Source organism: Mus pahari, chromosome 15 (genome assembly GCF_900095145.1).
Source record: "Mus pahari chromosome 15, PAHARI_EIJ_v1.1, whole genome shotgun sequence".
Taxonomy (NCBI): Eukaryota; Metazoa; Chordata; class Mammalia; order Rodentia; family Muridae; genus Mus; species Mus pahari.
The window spans coordinates 67,172,330-67,189,306 of NC_034604.1; the positions used below are offsets into that span (position 1 = coordinate 67,172,330).

Genomic DNA, 16,977 nt, shown 5'->3' on the forward strand with positions numbered 1-16,977 from the left:
CTTTACTCTGTCAGCGAACACTTATCGAGAGATAAGCTCCCCTGTTCACAGGCTGATAAGAAGTGACTTGTAATCCAGTGTCTCCTGGTTCTGGTTTCTGGGTTCTTTTCCTAGGGAGGACAACAGGTTCAAGAATGTTGAAGAAAAGGCCATTTGTCTGAGTTAGGCTGAAGGCATTCCTCACACAAGGGAGGGATCTCTCTCTCTCTCTCTCTCTCTCTCTCTCTCTCTCTCTCTCTCTCTCTCTCTCTCTCTCTCTCTCTCTCTCTCTCTCTCTCTCTCTCTCTCTCTCCCTCCCTCCCTCCCCCACCCCGTGTTCATTGCCTTCCCGGGCAGGTTCACCTGGCTCTGATGTCCAGATGTAGACCATATAAAAATTCCCTAGAGCCCTGTCCTCGTTTCAGTTCATGCAACAACAAAGGTTGGAACCCCCCACCCAGCCCCCAATACACACACATCTTCAACCTGTATTCCCGAAACACTGAACATAGTTCACCAGTTTGGTCAGGAGTGAACCCTAAGCTGGTTCCTAGGTTAGGTGTGGCGGGGACGAACGTCAATAGTCAGCACAGCACAGTGCTGAATGCAGGATCCTTCTCTGCGGTGGAATGAGGGGAGTTAGTGTACTTCTAAGCAACAGGGAACAGTTTTAGTCTGGGCAAGAACTCCAATGGTTTAGTGTCTTTGTGGTCGATTTTTTATTTATTTATTTATTTATTGTCTTTAAATGGGAAGTGATTCTCAGATACTTCATCTATTGTTATTCGGATGTTGATGTGTGAGAGAGTATTTTTGCATGGAATTCATATTTTGACAAGTGGCTTTCAAGTGGACGTTAGATCAAGTAGGTTACTTTCAACAGTGTGTTTGGACCCCTTCAGCAAGGCTTACACAGAACACAATAATGGCTTCCTCCTGCCAGCAGAGGGCCTCCCCACACAAATTTCAACATCAGTGTTCCCCGGTCTCTAGCCTGCAGCTCGCCATGGAGACATAAGCTGTGCTAGTCTCTATAATTCCTTAAATTAAATAAACTGAGACATCTCAGCAGGTAGAGACATAGGTTGTGCTCAGGCAGGCCCCGTGACCTGACTCCGGTTCCCAGAGCTCATATAAAGGGAGCAGAGAAGCAGCTCTGACCTCCAGTCTCCTCACCCACCTGGGTCTCCCACATACATAGCATGCTTATGTGAACAATACACACACGCACACACACACACACACACACACGCACGCACACACACACACGCACACACACACATACACACATACACACACACATACACACACGCACGCACACACACACGCACACATACACACACGCACGCACGCACATACACACACACAAATACACACGCACACACACACGCACGCACGCACGCACATACACACACACAAATACACACACACGCACACACACACACGCACAAATACACACGCACACACACACGCGCACGCACGCACATACACACACACACACAAATACACACACATGCACACACACATACACACACACGCACACACACACACATACACACATACACACACACGCACACATACACACACGCACACATACACACACGCATATACAGGCACACATACGCACACACATACACACTCACACGTGCACACACACATGCATGCACATACACACACGCATACACATACACACACACACATACACACACACACATACACACACACATACACACACATACACACACGCACACATACACACATACTCACACACACGCATATACAGGCACACATACGCACACACATACACACTCACACGTGCACACACACATGCATGCACATACACACACGCATATACATACATACACATGCACACACATACACACACGCACACACACATACACACATACACACACGCACACATACACGCACACATACACACATACACACACGCATATGCAGGCACACATACGCACACACATACACACTCACACGTGCACACACACATGCATGCACATACACACACACGCACACACATACACACACGCACACATACACATACACGCACACATACACACATACACACACGCATATACAGGCACACATACGCATACACATACACACACACACGCACACACACATACACACACATACACACACGCACACATACACACACACNCACACATACACACATACACACACGCATATACAGGCACACATATGCACACACATACACACTCACACGTGCACACACACATGTATGCACATACACACACGCATACACATACACACACATGCACACACATACACACACACACACACACACACGCATCCTAATTAATTATTGATTATGTTTCTCTTCCTGAGGAATCCTGACTGGTACATCAGGGCAGGGCTTTACATGCTGCAAACTACTGTCACCTCTACAACACTGTGGCCCAGATGAATTGACACATCAGAGGAACCACCAATCCGTCAGTCACAGCGGTGGAAGCCGTTGGCGAGAAGACATAGCTTTGCCATCCTTTCTCCTTCCAGAGTCCTGGGATGTTGGCATTGCACATTCTTCTCTTGATATCATCTGAGGGTTGGAGCTGGGATGCAGCTGTTGATGTATTTGGGATATTCATTCCAAGATGAATGACTGTTGATGTTCCTCTCTTACAAGCCTTTTCTTCAGGTGGTCAACATACAGAGCTTTACAGCCAGAAAGTCCTTCAAACCTTGAAACCTTCATCTCTGCTACAGAACATCTCTGGGATAGCTGAAAGCAATTGCTTCCCAGAGAACCCCATCACGACCCAGGGGTAATAACCATGGTAACAGAATGAACATCAGGGTACCTTGTAAATTCATCAACAGGTCCAGTTTTTATAAACAGGGCATGAGTTAATAAGATAAAGGAATCTCAGAATTGCTTTGTCTCAGCATGTGTGCTCTGTATTATTACATTTTAATAATGCAGCATTTGCTTAAAAGTATGTAGGTGCATGGAGCAAAACAGGCACACCAATAATTTAACGACATGTTGCTTCTGCTAAGCAGTATTTTCCACATAAAGCAAACACCCCACGTAATTTTGGAGCTGCAGGAGACACAACTGTACTCAATGTTGTTTTGCAGTGAAGGGTAACTCAGCAGGTGTTGGTTGCTCATAACCAGCACATTCCTAATGGAGTCTGGTATCCAGGAGGACTGGTTCTTGACCTGGCTCCTGAGATAACTGCTGAGGCTTTGGAATATCCAGTGTTTTGTGCGCCTCTGAGGTTTGGGGAATCAGGTGTGATCTTAGGGGAGGAAACATCTGGAGATCCAGTAGCTAGGGTCAGTGGCACTTCATGATCATGTGACTAACTGATCATGCCCCACAAAGATCCTGGGTCCCAAGGCACAAGTGAGATACCCTGGTAAACAATACATCACCCCGAGTCACAAGACATTGCTGCTGACGCTGCTACTAAGCTCATCCACAGGGGGCTGTCTTGGGAGGTGACACCGGGGAACTTGTGGCTGATTTCTCTTATTTGTCACTGATGCGCCTTTTCCTTTGTGAATTCAGATCTGTATCTGCCAACAGTACCACACCAGAACTAGGAACGCACAGCTTTTCTGAGTCATTAAACCTAAAGGAGGTCTTGGGGGACTCCTAACACAGTCTCTCAGCTATGGGAGAGACAGCAACAAAGGTACTTCCTAGGAACGTCAGCTGTAAAGAAACCAATAACATGGGAGCTGCAACTGGACCTCTGAGGACTCACCATGGGGGAACTTTGAAGGTCTTCCATTCGGACCTCAGAGAGCTTATTCCCTGTATTTATCCATCCAAACTGTAGAGTTTTTGGTGGTAGCCCTTCTCTGCTTCTTATACCCAAAGTTCCTAGTGTGGTACTCTGCAAATTAGATGGTGCCAACTGCCCGGCTGCCAGGGATTTGGGCTGCTAAAGGACCTATCGCTGTCTCCAGGAAAGTCCTTTTGGTCTGACTGAGCTGATGGGAGCCATGACTGTGGGATAGTTTATGACCCAGAGTTCTCCATGGGGTCTGGCAGAAGCTGGCTGCTGACTCAGGCCACATGCCAGTGTGTCTGTGCTTTCTCTCCGGGCTCCATCTGCTTTCTATATTCCATATCTGCTTAGAGGACTCCTCTTTATGAACCACTTGTCTAGGAATCCCCATCTCCAGGACCAACTGGAAGAGCCAGCCTAGGTCAATGATAATCAATTTCTCACTGGCCATTGAAATCTCCACAACCACGCCAATGGAGCTCAGAACGTGGACCACGATGTTCTTATTTCTCAGCTCTCTCTACCGCAGTCCTATGCTTATGAACTAATGGGGAGAAGCCAAAGCAGGGACATATATACTTAGCAGTTCTGAAAGGCAGACGGTGAAAGGAACTCTCACTATCCTTACAATCCTCTTTCCTACGGCAGTGCCTACCTGTCCACAGCTGTCAGGGCAGCCTGAGCCAGGCTGAGGAGCCAGCACAGTCCCATCGGATGCCCTGAGGCTGCATCATTCCAATGCTGAGTTGGCTTTTTGGTTCGGAGAGGGAGTAGCCTATTCCCCACAGAGTTTAGCTGGGCAGCTTGGTTCAGCCTGGTGCCCAGGAGACATACGCCACAGGTGTGCTCACTTGGTGGGTGTATTTGGTTCTCTGACCTCACACGGTACCTGGAACCCTGCCACACCCTATTGTCACTTTTACTGTGCCACTGGGTGCTAAGAGACATCAAGATGTCGGAACTTTGTCACATGGGAGAGTTGAGAATGTGCAAAGACAAAGAGAAGGCTGTGCTAAGGAGTGCCTTGAACTCCAAGACCTGGAAGGGATTGTAGCCATCTTTGCCGCGTTCTTAATGCTATTTAGTGAGACAGGGATGCCTTACCACCACTGGCCCAGATGTTCAGCAAGAACACACAGCTGTTTCATTTAAGCTCAGACCTGCTGGCTAGCTCTGACACAAAGACCCAATACTTTCTATCAGTGGCCCGAATCGCTCGCTGGTACCACGAGACTACAGGCAGGATACTGATGAAAGACTTGATATGTCTAGATTAGCAAAGAAAAGCCAGCACGGCATGGTGGGGCTTACTTTAGCTTTTTGGATGTAGAGGCGGGCATATCTCTGTAAATTCCAGGCCAACGGGGCTATATAGTAAGATCTTGTTTCAACAACAACAGCAACGATAAACAAGAAAGAAAAAGGGAAAAGAACATCATCCTGGGGTAGCCCAGAGAATCACTTTGTTCTATTCTCATCTCTACACTCCTTTGTGTGTATGTAGTTGTGTTTTGTAAAAAAGAAAGAACCAGGATATGTTTGGTTGAATGAGGTATGGTGAAGTGGAAGGGGAGGCCTCTGTGGGGCCCATGCTGAGGTATCCCTTCTGCCTGAGGAACCAGCCACACGATGGGTATAGTATAAAACAGAGTTTATTTAGGGCATGGGGAGGAGAGTTGAGGGGGGAATAGAGGCTGAGAAATGCAGAGAGAGAGAGAGAGAGAGAGAGAGAGAGAGAGAGAGAGAGAGAGAGAGAGAGAGAGNGAGAGAGAGAGAGAGAGAGAGAGAGAGAGAGAGAGAGAGAGAAGAGGGTAGAGGTCAGCTAGGAACACAGGGAGAGAGAGGTGGAAGGGGAATGGGGGAGAAGGGACAGAGAGGGTAGGAGGGTAGAGAAAGTAAGAGAGCGAGGAGGGGCAAGCAGCCCCTTTATAGTGAGTTAGGCACACCTGGATGCTACCAGGTAATTGTGGGGTAGAGCCTAGAAGGAATGCTAACATGTGGTGTACACTTGAGTTCCGGTGGATGAGTGATCTGTGCGTGTGGAATTCTGTGCCTGTTTGTGAACATGTGTATGGTGGTCCAAGGTTGATGATGGTTGCCTCCTTAGATCTCTCTCCACCTATTATTATTATTATTTATTATTATTATTATTATTATTATTATTATTATTATTATTATTATTTTATGTGAGGATCTCTCACTGACTCTGTAGCTCCTCCGTTTGGTTGGGCAGGCCAGCCAAAGATGACTGGGGATCTTCCTGTCTCCACCTTCCACCCCAGTGTGGGGGTTAAAGATGCACAGTGACGTCCACCTCCCACCCAGTGTGGGGGTTATAGAGCTCAGGTCCTCATGCTAACACAGCAGGGCTGAACCATCTTCCCAGCTCCTCACCTGGACTTCTGAAGTTCAACTGCAGCTGCTTATCCTGAGCTAAGATTTTATTCTTATAGGAAGGAAAGGAGAGATTTGAGAAAGTCCTACCCAGGGCGGGAGCTCCTTGCCAGCACCAGGTGTGCTCTGCCTGGGTCCTGCACATACTTCATGCTGAATCCCACTGTTGACACCATAGGAGTTTGGCCTTCACCTTTCTGTGAGTGCTAGGCTAGCTTCCGTCTGCCTGTATGACTGCCTCTTGCTTGTGGCTATTTGTCAGCCAGTGGGACCTGTTTAGATGCAGTAGAAGACAGAGTTCCTGGGGAGGTGCTCTAAGGTGAGGAATTATCAGTAAGTGTCCTGAGATTATCTACTTTGTTATTGAGCTAGGACTCTGCCTCCCAGAATTCCCCACACCTCTGTATAATATGAAGGCAGCTGCCTGGGGTAGGAACCGTATCCTTCATTGGCTTCTTTCTCTGTTTTCTTACTTTCCCATTACCCTGTCAGTGTTTCCTGAGACACAATTCCTTCACAATTTCTGGACTTGAGCTTTAACCTCAGTTGCTTCTGAGGAAAACCGGCCTATGCTAGTACCCTGGTGTCTCTGGTTCTCCCTTCCTCTCTTCCTTCACTTCCTCCCTCCCTTCTATACAGACCAGGCTCAAAGCTGGAAAGAAATTATCTGTAGAAACAGCTAACCATTTCTAAGACTAGAGGTTCTGGGACTCTGGGGCTCTGGGGGCTCTCCCTGCCCTTGCGGATCATTGGCCAATATTGGTTCAGGTTGGCAAAGGGAGCAGAAAGGGCAGATGGGTTAGGGTGTGGGTGTTCGGAAGCCCTGTGAGTATGTAGGGTGAATAAGACACACTGGGACCAGCTGCAGCAGAGGGGCAGATCATCTTTGGATGATTCAAGGCTTATGCATATAATTTGGGGGCCTGGGGGTAGGAATGTCTAGGATGGGAAAAGGTCATGGGCTGAATGCTTAGGGTACCAAAATGCCTCATTAGCATGGGGGAAGCATCTCTGAAATCTCAGGCGCTAGTCGAATGGGTTCTTATTGGGGAAAAGGAAGTTGAATCTGTAATCTAAGGCTACCTGACAGTCTACAGGTAGAGGGGTGTGTGTGTGTGCGTGTGTGTGTGTGTGTGTGTGTGTGTGTGTGTGTGTGTGTGTGATGTTGAATTCCCCAGACAAGGTCAGAGAAGGGGAAGCCCTGTCAATAAAGGGAGTCCTCCTTTATTGCACCAAGCCTCAGAAGGCTATCTCCGACAATGGTAGACTCTTAACTAGCCGAGTCTTCCCACAGGGCTAACTAGAGGCAAAGAGCGGCCTCTCCTGACCCAGGTCCTCACCTTGGTGTTCCACCACCTGCTCCAATGATAATCCCCCAGATGGGCTGTTGCCATGGCTTTGGTCCACGAAAGAGGATGTAGATTCTAGTTCCAGCTCTGCCACGTTCTAAGTCGTGACTTCAGGTAAATGGTTACCTGGTTCTAGGTTTCAACTTACCATACCTCTGCAAACTGAGGGGGTTGGAGTGGATAATCTGTCAATTCACATCTCCTGTGTACAACTGTATTTGTTTAATCGTGAAGAGAGGCAGGTAAGACTTGTCTTGAGGGGGAGACAAATGTTTGAGGCACACAACCACAGTTATGAGGGGCTCTGCGACCCTTCTCCCTCTCCACTGGTTTGAAAGAATCCCAGCTTTCAAGCTGCCTTCATGATTGCTTACTCTGACCATTCCAGCTAAAAGTCTGGTTTTGATGCAGGAGAAACTTGGAGGTAATAAAACTGATGCGCTGTATAGGACTTGCTAACAAACTTGCTTAGGAAGTACTAAGTCCTTTGAAGTAGAATTTAGCTAAAGGAGTGTGGCCTCCAATATGACTGGAAGATACGGTAGTGGACCGACCGGGGAGTGTCTGTGGCTGTTAAATCGGGCACTTATAATGGTGGTTCCCCACCTTCCTAATGCTGCAATCCTTTAATACAGCTCCTCACGTCATGGTGACCACCAAACATAAAATTACTTTTCTTGCTTCCTCACAATTGTAACTTTGCTACTGTTATGAATCGTAATATAAACATCTGTGCTTTTGAACCACGAATGCAAGAAAGTCGTCCTGTTTCGGTAAAACCCTTTGGCCTGTAGACTAGTTTGTTGGCTCATGTTACACAGCGCCCCCTGGGGCCCTTTCGGGGGGGGGGGAGTGTTAACCTTAGCATCATGTGGTAGGTGTGATTGTGACATGTCCTGACGTGTGTGTGTGTGTGTGTGTGTGTGTGTGTGTGTGTGTGTATGCTTTTCTCCTTCTCTTAGTTCTGTGGTGCTATTTGGGATACTCAACCCCCTCCCTGTCTTATACCCTTATTACATTATAAAACATTTTAGTACCCCAGGCTTCACATTGGACATAGAAGTTTTTCTAATAAGAAAACTTGAACGAGATTTCTGTCCTGTGGGCTCTGTCTTTACTGACATCGTCTCGGTAGGGAGACGCTCCTCGTGGTTGCCTGGAGTTATGTATAGTATCCAGTCCCATATAAAACCCCAGGACAGCTACAAAATTGACCCAGAGGATCAGTGACACTTGACCAGGATGATTTGGGTCCCAATAGGGGCAGAGTGGGACTGTGTGAGCCTCCATTGTGCGTCAGAATTCTGGGGAAGGCAAAACCCAAGGCATTGTTTATTTCTGGTTTCTTTCAGTTTCTGTCTTCAGACTGCAGTTGAGTGTGAGTATTAACTGGGTAAAGGGGGACTGCCGTACACTTGGCAGATGGTTTGGAGAGACTCTGATAAACGGTTCATAAGCCTCTCATCTTGGCGTAGGCGCATTTCAATAGTAGTGTGTTCTAACCAAACCTTCCTCAGACGTCAAAGAACAAAAATGTGAAACTCTAGGTCTATATTTGTTGAGTAACAAGTGGAGCTGGGGCTTCATAATTCGTGTCACGGGTACGACAGAGCAGTCAGCTTCAGATGGAAGCCAGCTCAGGTTCCGGTGAGGGGCGTGGCTCAGGTGGCTCTCTGGGACAGGTTTGTTCTCTGCAATTTCGTGATGTTGAGACCTTCTATGATAATAAGGACCAGCCCTGGTCAAAGGTGTGGCGTTGACACTAAGATTGTAGAAATCTACAAGATGGACACTAGGCCACAGCAGCTAATTCTGATCACACAGGTGTAGATTCTCTCCTTGCAGAACCCCTCTCCCGACCCCAAAACCCCATATTCACTCCTCCAAACACTGGTCTTCCCGGTGCAGCCAGCAAGGCTCTGGCTCTCATGACTCAGCCACGGTAAAAGATGCCAAATAACGTGACAGTTCCTGACGGATCTATGTTCCAATAAAACTTTATTTGGCTCATCCTGATCAAGTTTAATAATATTTAACAGATTCTTTTAAGAACATGAATAATTATAACAGTTCTCCGTGAACTTGCGGTCAGTCAGCAGCATGTCCCTTTACTCAAAAAGTAAAGCTTCCCTCGGAGGACAAATGGCACATAAGGAGTGGTGTGCATTGCATTTTCTTAAAGAAAAAAAAAAAAAGAAATAAAAGAAAAAAAACCTAAACCACTTTATATTTACATATTTTTCCACTTAAAAACTGTCCAGCATGATTAACTGTTTTAAAATATATGTTTCTGATGCATTGTAGGTCCCAATATACAAATCATAGTTAGCTAAGATTTAAGGTGCTGCGATGGGAGAATGAACACAGCCCAAGAAGATCTCTCAACAGACCAGCTAGACCTTGTGTGGGTATCTTTGGGATGTTGTCAGGGAGAAGGGAGGGGGGAGGAGAGGATAGACACCAGCGGCAGAGTGTTCAGGGACAGACTGGGGACTATTTGTATTCCCCCAAGCCCCCTTCCCCATGCTTTTTCTGCAGAGGGCTTTGGACCGACTCCAAGTCTGTCTTAACCTAAGCTACCAGGGTGTGACTACCTTGAATCCCTCTCTTGGTCTTGGGTTCTCCATCTCCGTAGCTGACTCTTTGGGACCCTTGAGGTTAGGGCCCCTTTTTAAACTCCTAGTTTATCTTTCTGGGTTTCTCGCCCCAGGGTTGCTAGCTCTCAGGCCATTCCTTTAGGGTCCTACTCTTGGCTAGGACCAAATGAATGCCCCCGATCATGGGCGACACTACAGAAGGATGATGGGTCTTCTGTGGAACCTTCCCTCCTAGCTCATTTGTTTTTATGGAAAGCACCTTATTGCTTTCCCTACAAATGAGCAATTTGTGCCAAGAACATTTGGTCCCAAAATAGGCTTGGAGAGGAGCTGTGTGTCTGTGGGCGGGGTGGGTGGGAGGCTGGGGGCTGGACAAGAGGGATTCTTGCGATTGCTGTCTTCAAACTCACCCATGTACGATATCCATTGGGGAACGAGTCAGGAAAGTGCATAGGGCATGGAGGTGGAGGCTGTAGGCACAGGCCTGGGAGACGTTTACCTCAATTTACCCACAGCCCCCAGACTGCTCTTATATGAAGCAATGACTTCAGACTGAGTTGGGTCGGTTAAATACAGGGAGGTGGCAGCTGAGGGCAATTAAGCACTTGGAGGGTCATAGAACTATGTCTGGTGACTAGGAGAAAGAAACTGGTTCTGTTTCCAAAGAACCATTGTCCTAAATTAAAGGGATGGATGGGACAGATGGCAAGGGAAAGCGAGAAGTGCTCGGGGACCAAGTTTTCTGACCAAAAAGCCAGAGTGACCCCAGCAGAGGAAGACATTATACTGTGGTCAGACACTGGTCCAGGGGCAGGAGCTTGGGACACAGGCTTTACCCTGACACCATCAGGCTGGTGGTCTTAACGGCTTCTCTGGGCCCAAATGTCCATTGGAGATTACGTGGGTCACGTGGCTTGGAAGCTGTCTGCAAGCTGTTTCTGACCCCTCCACCCTCGTAGGGCGGAGACTGTTGCCCAAGATCTCTTTCTTCCCTTGCACACAATCGCAACAGACTTTCCCTTCGGTGGGAAACCGAGAGCTCCCGGCCAGGCTCGGTTCAAACCCGCTCCCAGAGGTTAAAGGCTAGTTATTAAGGCAGTTTAAGAAATGGACATTCGTCTTGCTCCCCGGATCCGCGTGTGTTCTGCTAACCCCAGCGCAGCAGAGAGGGGATGAAGGAGTGCGAAGGAGCATGGAAGTGGTCCAGCTTTCTGGGTAGGGAGTTCTCCCGCACCCCTTCTGTGCTCACCACCTTTCTTTGGAGAAGGCCTCTGTCTGCACGAGGTCGCCAGGGTGCTCAGAGATGCACGCGCCATTCAGGTCGCCCAGTTTGTTTTCCGGGAGGTCCTCAGGTTTGGTGCAGAGCTTTAGGGCACGCGAGATGAACACGTCTAAGTCGAACTGGGGACTGGCACCCCCGTCGATGGGTGTCGTGTGTCCCGGGGGTGTGGCAGAGAGACGGGGCTCTGGGGCATCAGGGGGAGGACTGGCACGCTCAGGGCCACTTTGTGTGCTCTTGACCCACTGTGCAATCTCCAGAAAGAGGCTTGCTGGCTCATCCTCACCTGACACCGGGCCTGCTGCTACTGCAGCCCTGGGGGGTGCGCTGGCCGCCTGCTTCCAGTGCGACAGGTCCAGGATGAGCTTGGGTTCTGAGTAGTGGTGGGGCTTGTTGTCGCGCCACAGTAGCTTGTCCAGGTAGGACGGAGACCCCACTTTATAGTCACAGGACCGTCCATAGTCGGCCTCGAAGGCGCGTTCCATGGACGAGTGGGACTGCTCCAGGAAGCGCTCAGAGCTGCTCTGTGAGTCTTTGCGTGGGTCCACCTGAACATCCTCCGCCAGCGGTGTAGAGCCTGCGCGAGGGTCGCGCTGCACCTCGCTGGCGTCCTGGCACCGGTCAGGCCGCCATTCCAGATCTGATGACAGGCTCACAGGATACCTACAGGCGTGCAAAAGAAGGCACGATGTTAATTAAGCACACCCAGGAAGAATGGGGAGCCAAATCGCCTAATCTCTGGCCTCCACTCACAAGTCCGCTCATTATTCCTCCTAGTCCCTAAACGGGAGGTACCCTCATCCCTCCAGGTTGGCCTGTGATGGCGCTGGTGAAAGTGAGCTTCAGGGGCCCAGCTAGGAGGGCTGATCTGCGAGTTTAGTCTTCATTGTCTTTAATAGTTAATCAACAACTTTCTTGGACACTCACTGTGTGCGGGCCTTAGGTGGTGGACTTGCAAACAAAACAACAAAACAGCCTTCCCTATTGAACTTTCTAATTGGTTCACCTATGTTATATAGGTGAATATAATAGCAAGGGGTCTTGCTATGTTTTTTTTTTAATTTATTTATTTATTATATGTAAGTACACTGTAGCTGTTTTCAGACACAACAGAAGAGGGAGTCCAATCTCATTACAGATGGTTGTGAGCCACCATGTGGTTGCTGGGATTTGAACTCAGAACCTTTGGAAGAGCAGTCAGTGCTCCTAACTGCTGAGTCATCTCTCCAGCCCAACATGGGGTTTTGTTAAACTGGGGATCTGGACCCTGCAGCTCTGCATGGGGTCTGGGATTCTGCATTTCTAAAAGGCTCCCTGTTGTTGCTGCTGCTCCCTGGACCCAGCACTGGCACTTTGAGTGGCAAGGCCAGGTGCGTTCTAATCCTGCCTCAGACTTGAATCACACAGGAGGATTAAAAATAAGTACCAGGTATCCCTTGCTGCCCACTACCAATGTTCTGGTTCAGTAGGTCTAGATGGCTCTGTCTGGGCATGTTCTCAGTAGGTCTGCCTGGGCATGTTTATGAGACTTCTCCCAGGGATTCTAAGACAGTAGCCAAGGATGATAACCTCAGCCAGGATGGACTGGTGCCTTGTAGCACCCTGCCTCCAAGCAGAGCAGATGGGGCCTGCAGAAAGATCACAGACACCATCCAGGGAGGCCAGCAGCGATCCTCGGAATTCCGCCCTCTACTGACTGCCCTGTAGCCAAGGAGACTGAAATCAGATCGCTGCGGAGCAAACGGAGGGCAGATGGGCAGGCAGGTGGCTGGCTGTCAGCTCTGGCCAAACCCCTTTCTTATGCCAGGTACTGCGGTCGGGAACACAGACAAGGTGGCAGCTCCTGGTCGGCAGCTCACTGAGCCAGAGGGCTGGTGCTCACACAGGACAATTAGACCAGCCAAGGCCAGGCAGCTGCAGCCCATAGGCTATAGGATGCTCTGGTTCTGGCTGGAGAGGTAGGGAAAAGGCTTGAGCTGCCCACTGCCCAGGGACACCATTCATGTAGGCCTTGCTCTCAGAGTTCGACTCTTTCCCCAGACGCCCTTGAGATTTCAGGGGATTCTGGGAAGATCTGAGAAGCACAGCCTTTGTTGCACCCCAAGCGCTGGCCCATCCATTAGCTACAACCTTTGCAGCAATTCTGACAGGACCTAGTTTGACCACCACAGTCTCAAAGATGAGAAAAACTAGCATGCCGCAATGGTGACTGTCGCTGCAGCGGCGACTTGGACTTTATCGCCCCTGTCCTTTGTGCGGGTGGGATTGGGGAGCCCGGGAGCTTCCGGTACCACCCTGAATTAACTAGCAGTGACCTCAGGTACCCCGCTGCAGTCTTCCCTGGTGCCAGTCCCACAAACACAGTGAGCCTTGAATTCTGTGGCATGGAAGTGGGGGGCGGGCACACGTCTAAGAACTGGTCTCGGGCAGCCTCAGCATGAGGCTGGGAGAAGAGTCTATTAATCTCCATTCGCTGACAACAAGCAGCTAGCAAGCCTGCCCCAAATAACAGTGCCCTGCCCCCTCTTTGCACCCCCTCAATTTTGAAACCCATCATCTGTCAAATGACTAAAAAAGAGAAATTGCCTATCTGTCACTTATGTAACAAGCTGTCACAGGCCCACAGCAGTGGGGTTCCCAGTTGGCCCCCTTCAGAGCTGATGCAACTAAGCACGCCCCTCCGCCGCTCTTTCTGAACCAAGCATTACTGGTGCTGCCTCTAGACACGAGCAGGTGGCAGTGCTCCAGAGCCTGATCTGTGAAAGCCAGGACAGGAAAGGGTCTATTAGATCACTACTGTTCCTGCAGCGACGCTTTTAAAAATCTACGTTTCTCCAATACTGGCACTCGTCAAGGGTCCTGAAGCCACGTGAAGCTCTTCAGTGTGGGGCACGGATACGGCTTGGGGATGGCCCTACACGGGTCTGCTGTATAACATGGTGCCAGTGTCTTAACCTCTCTATGCTGTATCTTTCTCCTGGACAATAATAATGACACAGTCTCCTTCAAGGACCCCTGTGGGAGGTGTGAAAGATGTGCGGTGAAATGAGAAATGTTTCAGAGACAGGGAATTCTGTACCGTTTTCTTGCTTTGTGTTGTCATAGTTGGCCCTCCAAGGACAAAATCATGACGGAAAATGTGGTTCAGTGGCAGAGTGGTTGCCTAGTATACTCTAGGGAAAAAGAAAATCCAGCCTGTCCATGAACTACTACAGTAGGCACTTGCTAACACTTGCCCCTGTGTGCCTCATGTTCATTGGTCTTAGGGTATCAAGGAGAGCCGGGGGCATTGTTCTGCAGAATGGAAGTCCCTGGCTCACAAAGCAGCTTAGTTACTGGGAATGTTTGGGGACAGGAGAAAGGCAGGGAACTAATCTGGGAAATGTGTCTGATGCAATACACAAAGAGAGAAACAGAGGCCATGGAGGGTCAATGGCCAAAGGGGAACGAGAGAGAGAGAAAACAGGGGACCACGTCTCCGGACACTAGCCCTGGACACGCACCTGTCCCAGTTGGAGAGCTGGCTCTGACTGGCAGCCATCAGCACGATGTCGTCGATCTCATCCTCAATGCGGAAAGGGTGTTGTGAGGTGGGCTCATCCTCGGGGCACGAGTACGGGCTCATGTAAGGATGCTGCAGCCCCATCTCGGCTGTTAATCGGTCCATGGGGTTAAAGGTCAGGATCTTCTCCAGAAAGTCAATGGCTGTAGGGAGGAGCAGAGGTCACGTGCTGTCCCATGCTCTTAGGTTTGTTCCTCCCTCCTCTTACTCCCGGCTTTGCTCTCACACGTATCCTCTGCCATGATGTCCCACAGACCCATAAACAAGGGAGCCCGGTGACTGAAACTCAGAAACCGTGAGCGGAAAAACAAACCTTTTCTCCTTTATGTCTCTCATGTACTTTGTCCCAGTCAGGGAAAGCTAACCAACACATGCTCTAAGGTTCTACCTTGCCTATTTTGCAGTTATCGAAGCTGGTCTGCTCAGATCAACACAGCTAGTCACTGGGAACTGAGAACTGACCACAGGTCTAGCCCTAAAGCTGAGAATGTTATTCTCTGTACTACATCAAGCCCCCAGGGGAGAGGAGACGGTAAGAGAGACAGACAGAGAGCAGAACATGCCATGTATCCCTCTAATGACTGCCTCAGGGGCTGCCACGTGGCCAGAACCTGCACTCTGAAAGCACGGGTTGACTATCCCTTATCCAAATTGTTTGCCAACCGAATCTTTGAAATTTCAGATTATCTTCTAATCTTTATAATTTATGTATTCCTTACTGGTTATGAACTCCTAGTCCCCAAATTTAAACACCCCAGTGTTCTAAATCGTGAAACTTCTTTTGAGCTTGTAGCCAGGAGAAACACTCATTGCCAAGGGTGGCTTGGTGTCCGAATCCTAGACATCATTCTGTTCTTTGGATGGAGGATGGAGGACCACCTGCCCTTGCCCTGCCCCTGCCTGACATTAAAGCCAGGGCCCAGCCTCTTGGGAGGAGGCGCCAGTGCACGCTCGGGTACCTTCACTGTTGACGTCCGGGAGCAGCTTGCGCAGCGGCCTCTTCACCTCCCAGGTGCTGCTGACGAAGGACGGCATCACCCTGAGCAGTTCCTCCTTGTCTTCCTCCCGGACCACAGGGATGCTCTCTAGGATGAGCTGCATCTGCTCCAGCTCGTGAGCCCCTGGGAGAGGCAATGCCACACGGGTCAGTTGTTTCCCTGGACTGTTGTATATGGCGACGCTCCAGAGCAGCCCCGGCTGACTAGAGAGGACACGGGAGGGGGGGGGCAGTGGGCAGCGCCAGGCTCAGCGCTGAGGGACTTGGGGTCTAATATTCACCCCACTGCTGATTTGCTGGGTGGCCACTGCAGAGGGCTGTTGTTTCTGGGGTTGGCTTTGCTAAATGTATAGTTTAGTTGAACAGGAAATGTCCCTCAGGGACATTTTGAGCTCATTTCTTGTGTGGGCGCAGGGAGGAAGGTGCGTTCTGCCAGCTCTGAAGGAGAAGCAGTAGGGCAGGATAGAGCCAAGCCCTCATTCATCCCTTCACTCATTCATTCCATGCATTAAACTACCCATGACCCCCTCTCTCTCTGCAGCTCTCCCCAGATCTGAAGGACTGTGGCTGGCTGAACGGTTAACTGATACTTCTGAAACGGGATCAAAGTTAAGCCTTGAGGTTTTCTGTCACAGGGAATTCTGTCACAGCAGTGCAAAATGACAAAGGGAGATGAGCGACAGGGGTGAGGAGAAACTGGAGAGGTATTAAGTGGAGACAACACACGCTCCTGCAGGCAAGGAGCAAGAGCAACATGGGGATGAAGTGCCCTGGGAGAGCCAACAGGGACCTACAACTGTCTGGCCACCGGCAGAGCCATCATGGATAATGGGGGCTTCAGTGGGAGTTGATAGATTAGGGAAGCCATGGGCTCCTAGGTGGGGCAGCAGGACAGGGAACCATTATCAGAGAGAGAGGAGGAAGGGCCTGGAAATGCTGAACAGGCCGTTTTAACACCTAATCTGAAGGTGTTGGATTATAAGTGTGACTTAGCTCACTTGAGCTGCTACTACAAAATACCCTCCATCATCAAATGGC

At 49.5% G+C, this 16,977-nt stretch overlaps 1 protein-coding gene across 4 annotated transcripts in view; it reads right to left on the reverse strand.

Moving 5' to 3' along the window:
* Window positions 1–9,485: 9,485 nt before the first annotated feature.
* Mapk4 (mitogen-activated protein kinase 4) overlaps window positions 9,486–16,977 on the reverse strand; it is a 137,969-nt gene continuing 130,477 nt past the window's right edge. For all 4 annotated transcript variants that reach the window (XM_029546965.1, XM_021214589.1, XM_029546967.1 and 1 more), the window contains exons 4-6: window positions 15,902–16,063; window positions 14,884–15,085; window positions 9,486–12,043 (exon numbers count right to left, since the gene is read on the reverse strand). In XM_029546965.1, coding sequence (XP_029402825.1) covers window positions 11,347–12,043; window positions 14,884–15,085; window positions 15,902–16,063 — 1,061 coding nt within the window. In that variant the 3' untranslated portion in view covers window positions 9,486–11,346. The remainder of the gene's footprint in view (window positions 12,044–14,883; window positions 15,086–15,901; window positions 16,064–16,977) is intronic.